The sequence below is a fragment of the Lepidochelys kempii genome, chromosome 7 (genome assembly GCF_965140265.1).
Source record: "Lepidochelys kempii isolate rLepKem1 chromosome 7, rLepKem1.hap2, whole genome shotgun sequence".
NCBI lineage: Eukaryota > Metazoa > Chordata > Testudines > Cheloniidae > Lepidochelys > Lepidochelys kempii.
Genome location: NC_133262.1, coordinates 67,181,528 through 67,194,593, shown reverse-complemented (window position 1 = coordinate 67,194,593; position 13,066 = coordinate 67,181,528). Strand labels below are relative to the sequence as shown.

The 13,066-nt window shown below is 41.6% G+C and overlaps 1 protein-coding gene across 1 annotated transcript in view; it reads right to left on the bottom strand.

The window, feature by feature from the left end:
* The window catches only part of ZMIZ1 (zinc finger MIZ-type containing 1), a 472,323-nt gene that overhangs the window by 162,979 nt on the left and 296,278 nt on the right, over positions 1-13,066 (bottom strand). Inside the window, 1 exon segment of the mRNA XM_073353233.1 lies at positions 655-760. Within this exon segment, the coding sequence (XP_073209334.1) occupies positions 655-760 (106 nt within the window).

Sequence of the window (13,066 nt, the reverse complement as noted above, 5' to 3'; positions counted from 1 at the left end):
GTAAATAAATGTAAGCAAGTGCGGCAAAAAGACACAAAACAATGGATTCTTCATCTCTCCCACACAATGGTGACATGTCAAGGGTCCATTATTGCTACTTTGGTAGAAAGCTGTGGTAAAATAGAAGTGAATGCATTGTTTGCCAGACTATTGGAATGGTGCTTGCATGGTATTATATAGGTTAAGAATAGGTGGGAATACTACCAAACAGCACAAATTGTAAGAACAAGTGGTACTCTTTTATACAGACACCTATGGCCCACACAACAAAAAGTCCACACTAGATACAGTTAGGATTGTAGAAGGAATTTGAAAGAATGAGACAAATAGACACATTATAGAAAGGCAATGCAAGAGATTAAGAGTTCACTAAAATGGTGGGATTGGGTGTATAGGTTCTCCCTGAGGGATTTTTTTCCATCTCAGGGTTATAGAATATTAAGGACCTTGTTTCTGGAAGTAACACTAACTAGGAGGAGCACCAGGGCAGCGAGTGACACTTTTTGGAGAGAATGCAGGGGTTCCCAGCATCAGGTATCCCTGGTTCATGGCCAGCACATTCAGTAGCTATGATGGAGCAAGATACTTGGTGATATTTGTTCAGAATTTGACCCTGAAAGAACTATTGATATAATGGAAATAGCCTTTTCCTACCAGCTGATTTTGGAGTGAATTTGTCCCTGTTGGCTGCACATACGGCCAGTAGCCTGTATCCAAGATCCAAGTCAAATCCTTGCTGTGCTGCCACTCGACTAACAACCTGTGAAGGGAAAGAGAAAGCTTCAGTGGGGGTTAATTCTAGCTCCTTGCAAAGTCACATTAACCTGCATATTGACACAAATGGTACACAACTGTCTGCTGCTGTGACATCCATAGCATATACATGGGGATGAGGCATTGTTCTCCAACAGTTTTTCAAACAAGCACAGAAACCTGCACTTTTGCATCTGTTATCTGTTCGTTCCCCTGGAGAGGCAAAGCTTAATACAAACAAACAGTAGAACTTTCATATACACTGAAGCATGACATATTTTATTGTATTTAGGAACTATCAGACCAGATCTTAAACACTGCTGCACAGACATTAACAAGCAGAATGCATTGTTCTTAAGAGCACTGTCTTGATCGTCTTGATTAAAAAATCCTCCCACCTCACTGCTATGCAACATGCAATGTTCTGGTCAGCTGCCACCCTCCACCCCAGAGGTGGCTGCACTTCAGTAGCACTGTATACTCTCTGGGAAATATCTTGGGATACCTTCTGGATAAACAGGATCTATAATAAAAGGTCTATATAAACAAAGTATTATCCAAACATATATCATACAAGCTGAAAAGAGAACTTAAGTAAGGTGTAGGCAATAGAGCCAGTTTTATTTATTTGTATTGCAACAGTACCAAAAGGCCCCAGCCACAACTGAAGCTCTACTGCACTAGGTGCCATGAGAGACAATCCATGCTCTCAGTAGCTTACAACCCAAAAAATAAAATATTCTTTTTCCTTCCTTGTCTCAGGATCAAATCCACTCGTTAAATTAAAAGACAGTGCACATTCGTGTGCAATTATCTCTGTTTAGAACCAGCTCTCAAAAGAGCAACGGTACAGAACAGAGTTAGAAACCAAGATACACAATAACCTATAAATGGTAATGAAATGTACCATTCTGTGTTAAGTAGTCAGTTCTATCACATGAATCTTCTCATTCCAAATTGTTTTCCAGTATCTACTTTTCCTAATTAACAATAAAGAATCAGATTTCCTTATTAAGAGAGTATTACTACAGATACTGCTGCAGTTTATGGATAGATTTTTGTTGATGTTAATTTGGAAACTAAAATTTATGCAACTGCATCAGGTGGTTTCCCCTTTCATTTTCTTTAACACTTCTAATCTCAAAATCGAGCACCAGAGATCTTCATGACAAACAAATAAGATTAAATTTGGAATAATCAACATAATAATATACAGGTCTGGAACACTGCAGCCATCCCTTTTACATCCAGTTTATCTATGTTAGTTGAAGAGATAAAGTAAAATTTTAGATAGGAAGAGAATTATCATTTAGGAGAAAAGGCCTGTTTATTTTTTGATAAATCATGAAACATTTTGAACTCAGTAAAATAATCTTCAAACCTCTACATGTAACAGCACAGTTGTTAGTATTGGTGTCTTTGTTAAGATTCAAGGTCTTGATCTTGCAAAATATTGATGCAGTGGGACAACTCACCTGCATAAAGTTAAGCTCATGCAAAAGTCTTCACAGGATCAGGGCCCTGGAGACATTAACAAAACCCCCAGATGGCTCATGAGCGGCGAGAAGCCTAAGCCCTTTTGGGATGGAAGGCTGTCAGACAGATATTTGGAGTTGGAGGATACTCACATTTGGCGGGCTCCAGATGTTTGCACCCCCTAAACGGAGTATCGCCAGAATCCAAATATTAATCTATTTGCCCATTCATACCGTCAGGTACATGTCATGAAAGAGATCTGGAAAAAGCAAACTGGAAGCTCATTTTTTAATCTTGTTAAAGGCTCCTGAGAGGGATGTCCTGTTATTATGCAAACATAATTGAAACTCATTTAGGCACCATCTATTCTAACATCGCACACTAGCTAATTTAAAGTGCAGCTCACTTCATTGAGATAAGAAAGAGAACCTGCCTGCCTGCCTTTATTAAAATGCTGTTTTGACTGGCACATTATCTGCAAGCTTAATATTTTGAAACTGGATAGGAATGAAAGCGGATACGTCTGTTCATCAATGAAACTAGAGTAAAGTGTGTTTACTTGCAAAATTCATTGACATTTTTATGCCTGGTTCTGTTTAAAATATGGACTAATGGACACAGATACTGATGGCCAAAGGCCAAGTAAGGACTTCCAACCAACATCTTGCTAATTATGGAAAAAGTTCTCGACATTAATTCAGGAAAGACACAATCATAGAGCCTGACCTATGACACACAGTCTATGATTATAGTAACGTTATTAGTCAGATCAGAAAGTCAGGGTCAGTTTAAGCCTAAATACAGAAAAGGCACTATCTGTTATGCTCATTATTTGCAACCAATTTTTATTTAATTTATTTATTTAACTAATTATAGTAAATATTCTTCTGTACTTGGCATGATCTTGATCTGAGAAGACGACTGGGTTTAAGGCCTCCAGGCTCATCTCTGATACCGATCACACCTCTGTGGCCCTGGGCAGGTCATATTGACGTATCCAGGCCCAATCCAGAAGTGATGTATAAAGTAATTTCTGTAAGTAGGAGTCTGTGAATCAATCTATGGACATGTAAATAATAGAACTGGTCCAGAAATAATTTTTGAAATTATTCCCTACATGAAAAATTTCATTAAAAATATTTTTTCCAACAACAATCCAGCATGTGTAATCAAAAATGGACATTTCCTGTGGAAATCTCCATTTTGACAAAGCAGCCATTTTCTACTGGGGAATTTCCCTCCCCCCCGCCCCATTAGTTATACTAAGTAGAGGGACCACCCATTCTGTGCCTGATGGTGGATGCACTGCTAGGGTCTACAAAATGGTCTTCTCAGATGTCCCTCTGGGCTCCCCTCCTCTCCTCTGCCCTTTTGGCTTCATGAAGCCACACCTATCTCTGTTTTTATTGGGCATCTAAGTTAACATGAATAGGGCAGTTCCCACCTCTTAGAGCTTTTGTCCTAGGCTCTCTGCAAATTCACATAGACATCTCTGCATTGATTACATTTGGTTCACATTTTTGATACCTTCTTTGCAACTGTAACAGCTAGAGAACTTTTGAAAGCCGCCACCGCCACCAGAGCTAGAGACTTTCTTCTCTTCCTTCTTCTATTTTAAATCAACACCTATTCTGGAGAACGAGATGGCAGTCTTGGAAAGAAATACTAATTTGCTGACTGGTACAACCCAACCCAATTTGAATCAGTTTGTCTGCATTATAAAGTTTTATTGTGTTTGAACCCAACTGCAAATTAAAGTGAGCAGATGCAAGTTAGATTACACAGTGTGACCACAAGTTAGTGGTTAGGTTAGGCCAGGATGAATTGTGATCAGCATCATTTCAACTAACTCTGCAGGGTTCAGTCATGATTAGCTGATACACAACACCAGCGGCAATTTGTCCTGGCCTAAGTAGACTGCGAACTCATGTTCTGCAGTGAGTCAGCTAACTTAATTGTTTACCACCGTGGTCATACATGATGTAATTTTATAATGTAGAAAGTGCATCCCTGCTGGGCCAGGTACAGCGAGCCATAAAACTGGATTTAAAATCAGACCCATCTCTTATAAAAGGTGCAGCTGATAGTTATGCCAAGACCAGAAACTGAGCCTGGGGTCTCCTTCATGGTGACGTAAAAGCACTAGCTCAAAGACATTTGGCCAGCTCAAAGTCTGTATTTAAAATTTTTCTATGGAATTTTATAGAAGTCCTTAGGACATTCATAGTTTGCTACATGAAATGGTGAGGTTACTTTAGTTTAGATGTGTTAACAATTTCAAAAGGTGTTTTTAGGAGAAGTACATACACTATTTTCAGATTCCTGCATTATTTCAAATGGTTGCCTACAGGCAGATCTGACTGCATCCAGTACTTTAACACCTTTAACCTACACCACATTGCATTCGTGACTGAAACACCACATTTAGCCGCTGCGCCATAGTTCAGCAGGGTTCCGGCAGGCTGGAATCTCATGGGCATCAATAATGAGCAAAAAGATATTAGTGTTGGGTTGTAATAATGGAAAACTGATACCAAGTAAGCACAGAAATGCAGCTATCAACTTCTCTCATTAAAAAGTAGCACTGCTTTTCTTCCCCCTTTTTCTCCTTTTTGTGAGGCAAAGGGCATGACTTGCTGTAGCTAGCTCCACTCCCTGCCCTTCTTGTCATTGCAACATGAAGTACCGGAACAATGCACCTCTTAACCTAACAGGCCTGTTAATCAAGAGAGCTTTATGACTGCTTATTACAAAACTCCCTTCCCATTATGTTGCACTTTCAATGAATCTCTTAACTGGCAGCAGTCAAGAGCACCCCCCCTGCTGGCATCAGAATGAATTTTCCCAATTCAATTTGCCAGCTTCTCAAAAAAATAAAAATGCCAACTGATTGCTAGTTCAGAGGGCTGTGTGTTCAGCCACTTGTGTACCCTTGAAATTATCTGAATACAGTTTGAAGGCTACAGCAGAAATTTTATAATTACAATTCTGCAATGTAGATGGTAATTCTCTCCCCCAGTACCAGAGGAAGATCAGATAAACACAAAGCAAATAGGATTTTTGCAGCATGACTAGAGAACTGCTTTAAAAAGAACAAGAGGGAAGGGAGGGGAGAGGAGGTGAGTTACCTTAGTGATCTCAGCACCTGGTTTGACTAGACTCAGAGACACAAATCCAGCAGGTTTGCCTTAGCAATTCAGATAGCCAAAGTAGGTAAGTAAAATGACACACAATTTATTAGTCTTTCACAATGGACCTTAAAACTGAGATTGTGCCTATTCTCTGTGGACATAAAAGAGTCCATAAAGTCTCTGCTCCTTAAAGCAGACATTTAATAAGATGTCTGCTTTAAACATGGATAAGGATCATGTTTTGAAAATCAGACCCTACGACCCTTGTGGCAACAATGATTAGCATTGCGAAATATTTGATTGCTCTGCTTCCTGGCTCCTTTTTTTAATCTGCTCCATTTGGAATAGTTCCACCCAGAGCAGTGGAGTAGAGCTCTGCCTTTGCCCCACATCTGTCCCTCCCTTCCCTCCTCTCTATGGTTCTGGCAACCACAGAGATTAGTTAGGGAAAGGAGGGACCTAAGATCATGTTCCCAATGTTGTCCCGTCAGGGGCCAAAGCAGGGATTTTTTACTACAGGGTAATCAGCTCATTGGACTCATTGCAATATTGTCACCTGTCACATTATGACGAACTTTGACCTTGAACAGTGGTTTGTGAGTAATAAAGTGAGATAGGAACACACAAAGCCTTTTAAGTTGGGCTAGCAGTCTACCTCAAACACTTTCAAGTGGTAAAATACTCAAACATTTTGACTGACAAAGTGAAAGAACAAAATAAGTGCATAGGACTCCAAGATCTCATATGAAAAGACAGAACTGACCCAGTAAAAGTGGGATTTATGGGTGTCTTTATGCTCCTGCTGTTATACAGGATGTTCTGTGCCTGCTGGCTGCCTTTTGATGGTGCAGTATGTCCAAAGCAATAAAGTGCTTTGGGATCCTTTGGGATGAAAGGCACTATATACATTTGAGATGTCTATATAACTACTTGGTTCATCTGAAAACCTCACGAGTAGGTAGCACTGACACAGGTAGCTCCCCTTCTTTTTATCTCTTCCCTCCTTTTCAATTCATATGCATTAGGGTTTGCACAATATATCCCCTCTTGGCTGCAGCCACACATTCCGCCCACAGAAGGCAGCGAGTGCACTATATACACACATTATGAGAGACCAGGAACAGATACAAACCTGTCCTAGGACAGATAGTGCTCTGTGTTCTCCCACCATTCGTATGTGCCCAGCTGGCTTCTACTGAGTGGAATGTAAGCGCCCGCTCATAAGTTCAGCGTGATCATGTAAGTGACAACAGTCTACAGAAGATATGAACTCTCATACTACTTCATAAGCAGAGCTGTTTCACAGGTAGTTGGAGTATTATTAAAAGGTGTGTTAAATAAAATCTTAAAAGAAGAGAAAAATGGATAACACATCTCAAGTCTGTGACACTGAAGCTAGCGATGAGAATCCCGTGGTAAAACTCAAAAATGCTAGGGGGAGATATGAATTCCTTTGTCAACCTCAGCACCTCACTACTTGCACCAGCAAGGACCGGGCATGCCAATAAGGACCTCCAGCCCCACCCCCCACTCCTCACCCCTGGAGGGAGCGTCTGACGTTGCGTATACACTAAGCAAACTTCCACTGACGTAACTACATCTATGTAGCTACCCAAAGTGCAAACCCCAAATGTAGACAAGCTGCACCAGCACAAAGCAGGGCTTACCGCTAAGTAACACACTGAAGTCAGAGCTCAGGAGCAACACCCGCTGACAGTTAAAGACTGGTACTGAATGAGCATGAGGGAAATCTTCCTATCTAGTCATCCAGAATGGTGGCCATGACGCACACCCCTGAGAGAGATCCTGAACTTAGCTGAACACAGTTCACCACTTGAAACACACAAAAATATTTGTCTAATAAATGTGGGGAGCAGACAGGATGGAATCAGAATTTCTCCTCAGAAGCCTTAGAAGCAAGTCAGTGTGTGCCATCCTTAAGGGTCTGCAGGCTGTCCTCCTGTCCTTTCATGGGTATAGATGTGATCTTCTATCTGTAATTACTGTGATCCTGATCAGATCTGAAATCTGATTTTTGAAGTGTCACATGTTGATTTTCGATTCTGTACTTCTCTGTATTAAACAGAAAGAGGCCAGCCAGGCATGAAGTCAATTTAGCAGCAGATACCTTGCAAACACATTAGCCTAACTTTGTTGTTTCTGCCATCTGATGCATCCTGTTTTGGAAACCTGACCTCATCCAAACGTATGGTTCTTGTCCTTTTTGTTTTTAATTAAATTTTTTAATTACACGTTTGATGAGCTAAAATGGGTTTCCATATCACAAAACTGACAACAGCTTTCCCATTCTTAAAATGATCTGAAAAACGTCAAGAGCCTTGCTTCAAAGATTTTTTCAAGGAGAAATGGAACTCAGAAGGTTATTTTGCATTGTAAAATGACTGAGCATACGCAGTATCACAACCACAAATAAATGGCCCAAAGCATTGTTCCCTTGGACATTTTAATACAACCACTTTTGAATAATGCTTCTCTTTAGAGTATATCGAGAACCCCAGATTACAGAAAGGATACAAATGAAAATGTAGAGTTTCAGATACATCACGACCAGAGTTATCAAATAATTTTATGTCTAACAATCTTTCTGTCACTTTAGTGCAGTCATACCACCTTGGTTATGACTCCATCAGGTCACACCGGCTAAGCAAGGTTGAGCTGAGCCATTATTTGGATAGAAAACCTCCAAGAACACCTAGACAACAAAAGCAGCGTTGTGACTCATGGGGTATCACTTCTCTCTCTATCAATGTTTAACAAATACCTCAGCATAGTGTTTGTGGGCTGGGTGGCAGGGGAAGTGACATCTGTCAGATGAGATGAGAAACCAAGGTCCTGACCATTTGTGGTCAGCAATCCCACACCACTTTTGATAAGCAGAGTTGCATGATGCCAGTGTTTTGACCACAGCCCATTCTGGTAATTACATTTGGCCTGCCTAAATTCCTCCTGACATCCAAACATATGCCATTCCTTTTCATACCTATCCTGAACTGTTAAACAACTGCAGTATTCCACACCAGAGATGACTGCATGAAGCGGTGTGTCCCTCTCTTTGAACTGCCTTGCAGGCATGTTGTGAGCCCTAAATAATGTAAAGTACTGTGTATTCTCATATGAAAAGTGCTATAAGAGTGCAAAAGTACTGCTATTATTTTTCCTTGCCAAAAGCAGTCAAAGACGTCCAGTGGTCTTAGATACGTCCAGTGGTCTTAGTTCTCCCCTTCTTATTACTACTGCTGGAACTCTCTGCTCCATAGCATGACACAAGATGGAAATCTCCTCAACATCTTCATTAATATGCCAGGACATTTGTCAATGGTAGAATAAAGTGGTGGGATGGGGATGGATTTAAGAATGGGCGAAAGGGAGAGTTACAACTCTTGACCAGATTTAAGTTTTACCTGATATAGTGGTCTGAATTATTTTACTATTGGCTTTGTTTTATTTGGGGGGAGGGAAGGAGCAAGACAACAACCTTCACATGGTGCTCTTGTTATGTGTTACTGATTAACACAATGAATGTCATCAATTTCTTAGGAGTCCTTGTTTGGGACTTCATTGAAGAACCGCAGGACCAATTCTATGTATGTACCAACTCAATATGAGGGTCGGTCACATGCCAAATATGCAGTGTAGTTGTAGCCGTATTGGTCCCAGGATACTAGAGAGAAAAGGTGAGTAAGGTAATATCTTATTGGACCAAATTCTGTTGGTGAGAGAGACAAGTTTTTGAGCTGCACAAGCTCAAAAGCTTGTCTCTTTCACCAACCGAATTTGGTCCCATAAAAGATATTACCTCACCCACCTTCTCTCTCTAACATGCTAAATATGACTATCTTTCAAGAGTTCTCAAGGTGAATAACACTGATGTTCCTCAACAAGAAACTCATACTAACAGGCTACAAGCAAGCAGCAAGTTACAAAATTCATACCTATGAATTAACTTTGAACAACGCAAAGTATGGCCTCTCCATGTACATCAGGCATGGTCTTAAAGATGCCTCATTCTGGAGCAATCCAAGACCATGAGAATCTCTACTCCTGCACCAAGAATTGGACAAATGACTATAATGAACATCTACAAACCTACATACTTTGAATATTCAAAGGCCATGTTACCGTCTTCTCTCCACCCAGCCATGTAAGTTACTGACTTATAGCTAAGGCTGTGAGTCTGTCACGGAGGTCACAGATTCCATGACTTTCCGTAACCTCCGTGACTTCTGCAGCGGTGAGCAGCAGCAGTTTGGGTGTGTGGGATGGGTTCAGGACTAGGGAGTTGGTGGGTGTGCAGGAGCGCTCACCTTGGGGGCGGGGCTCCCTGGCTCCTACTGTCATGGTCCTGCAGCTCCTAGGCGGCGGAGGGGCCAGGGGGCTCTGCACGCTGCCTGCCCCTTCAGGCCCGGCCCCCACAGGCCCCACTAGCTGCGGTTCCTGGCCAATGCGCAGCCGGTTCTTGTGGCAGGAGCAGCGCGCAGAGACTCCTAGCCCTTCCGCTGCCTAGGAGCTGGGTAGTGAGCCCCTGCCAGCCCTCCTCCCCCATCACCAGCAGGGTCCCGGGCCACCTTCCCCAGCACCTGCGGCACCCCTGCCCCACACCTTCCTGAGCACCCGCAGCCCCCCACCCTATACCTTCCTGAGCACCCGCAGCCCCCCGCCCAAGTTTTAGTCACAGGTACTTTTAGTAAAAGTCATGGACAGGTCCTCGGCCATGAATTTTGTTTACTGTCTGTGACCTGTCCATGACTTTTACTAAAAATAACCCTGACTAAAATGTAGCCTTACTTATAGATATCACTCACAACAGGGCTATGATGCACCTGGTGAGTAACTCACACATTGGCCTTGTTCACAGCTGTCCATCTTCTTTTCGACCCTAAATGACCAGGGATTTTTTGTTCAACCAGAGGTACCACAGTACACAACCCTGAACTCTGCTTTCTGATGAAAGACAATAATTATGTTATCCTGCAAGCTTCACAAACAGTGGTTGGTAACTTACCTTGCAGCCAGTATTGCTCCACTATTCTGCATGTCAGCTGTGGAGTTCTACTGACTGAATTCAATCCAAAAACTTCATTGAAATTTTCGCAAAGCAAACTGGGTTACACATACTGCGTAAGTTGAAGACTGGTGAATTGTATCTAGTTGAATACAGAAAACTATGGCCACTTAGTTCACTATCTTATCAAAGCAACTGTGAAGCTCATTTCCCATGGCTATCATAGGTCTACACTCCTTGCTTGGCAGATGGAGACAGAAGCACTCTTCAAAGAGTATGAAAAGAGTGGAGATCCAGACACAACAAAAGCACTAAGAGACTTTGAAATATGCCAACTTAAGATATGGAATGAGACAGTGGAGGGTCTTGACTTCATGCATTCCCGTTGTAACCCTGGCACTCCTCCATAAGCTTAAAGTCGCTGACCCAGCAAACACCGACAATCAAAAGTGACGGTCAGTGCCACTGCCTCACACTTTCTCTGTAGCTCAAAGATAATACCTGATAAGCTGACTAGAAAGAAGATTCAAAAAGAGCTCTTCCTAAAAGTCTGGCAAAGTCCTGCCTCTATGATCACCATATACTAGAGAAGAAATAAACAAGACCCTCATGGCCACTAAAAGCAGAAAAGCTTCTGGCAAACATGGCATTTATCCTGAATTTCTTAAGAATTTGGAGCCAAAGAGATGAGCATGGTTGGTCAGTCCTATTCGCTGCTGCAATTTGATGGAGGAAGACACCCAAAGAGGTGATAGTCATGAGGTAATCATCATTGCCCTCCTCAAACATGGGAATCCACCAAATCATGCCACCAGCTATCGCCCAGTATCAGGCCTTTCCACAACTTGAAAGAGAGGGTCTCACTGGCTCATCTCACCCCTATCTTTGATATCATCCTGCCAAAGGAGTAGGCCGGTTTCAGAGCAGAAGGGAAATTTCTGCAACCCAGCTCTCACCATTACTAGTCATATGCTGGCTTCCAGCTGAATCTTAAAAGCAAACCAGAACGGACAGATTTATCTGCCACCTACAACAGTATGGAGATATGGCCTGTTGATCAAGGGTCATCCAATACTATAGCAGTGTACAACTCCTGGCCACGGTGTTGAACAACCATACATACCACATCCTTCTGAATGGGCCAATCAGTAAAGCACACATCCCTATCAATGGTCTACCTTAAGGATCCATGCTGGCTCCTTTACTATTCAACATCTACACTAGTGACTTACCCAACACAATTTCACACAACTTCACTTATGTCGATGACATTGCTTTTGTGGTATAAGGCAAAGACCTCACCAGCATTGGTGACATCCTTTCAGCACCTCAAGATAATGGTGAAATACTTTTAATACCGGAAGCTCTTCCCCAATGCCTCCAAAATTTTGGTAATAGCCTTTCACCTAAACAACAAAGCTGCTAAGGAACCACTCAGTCTCACCTTTTACAGACAGCAAGACTGAAATGAGCCCTATCTGAAGTACCTGTGTGTAACCTTGGCCAGAAGCTTGGACTTTTAAACCTTATTTGGAAAAGGCATGCAAAAAAGTAAAAGCAAGAACTTGTTCATCCAAACACTTGCAAACACGAAATAGGGTGATGATGAACACACACACACACACCCTGAACAGCGACTCTAGCACTGGTATACTTGATCACTGAATATTGCGTACCAGCTCACATATATTAAATCTCTGGAAGTGTAGTTTAATGCCGCAAGGAGAATCATAACTGGAACATTAAAATCAACCCTCCTTCAATGGCTGCCCACTTTGGCACATTTAGCCCCATCCAAAATCTGGACATGCGCAAACACACACAACTGGTGCATACGATCAAACCATGGCCAACTAGAACTTACCAATTCATGAGGATCTCCAGAACCTTCCAAAGACATGCCTGAAATCTCACAAACCTATTTGAGATCGAGCTAAAACTCTTGAAGCAGCCTCATTCAATCCCGAGGCACACTGGAGAGAATTTTGGGATAATGCGAATGTCTCGAAAAACAAACACCTGATTGCCGACCCCACAAAAAAAACTTCCAGGCTTCAACTTGCCCCAGAAACAATAACTCTCATTGAACCATTTCAGAACATTGAACAGCACATGCTGTCATCTCTTCCACTCTGTAAAATTGATGTCCACAGTCACATTGTGTGTTACCAGTCACAAACTATGGACCATACCATAAATCAGTGATGCTTCAATCGTGTGCCTGTGTTATCTCATGAAGCCACTTCCAAAGGTATTCAGCGGCCCACTAATCTGGACTTGGTCATTTGAGGTTGCCATTGTTTGGGAAGATAGTAAGTACAGCTTCATACATAGTATACTAATATGTATAATACTAATGAATATTCTTATGTTTATAGAGCATAAAGATGATTACTCACATAATGTAACTTTAGTTTTATAAAGCAGATTTAATTCCAAATTGCTTTACAAATTTCACACCAGCTATATTTAGAAAATATTTCTCCTAGCAATGAAATGCAGCCACTCTGGGTTACAAACTGGCAGCTATTTTATTCAGTTTTTTACAACTGTATACAACAGTTAGTGACAGACAGAGAAGAATACTACATCCAACCGAAACTTCAGGAATATTAACAGGACAAATACAATTTCATTTATAGACAGAATTCAGGCTTCAGAATACAGATTCTCAAATCTGATT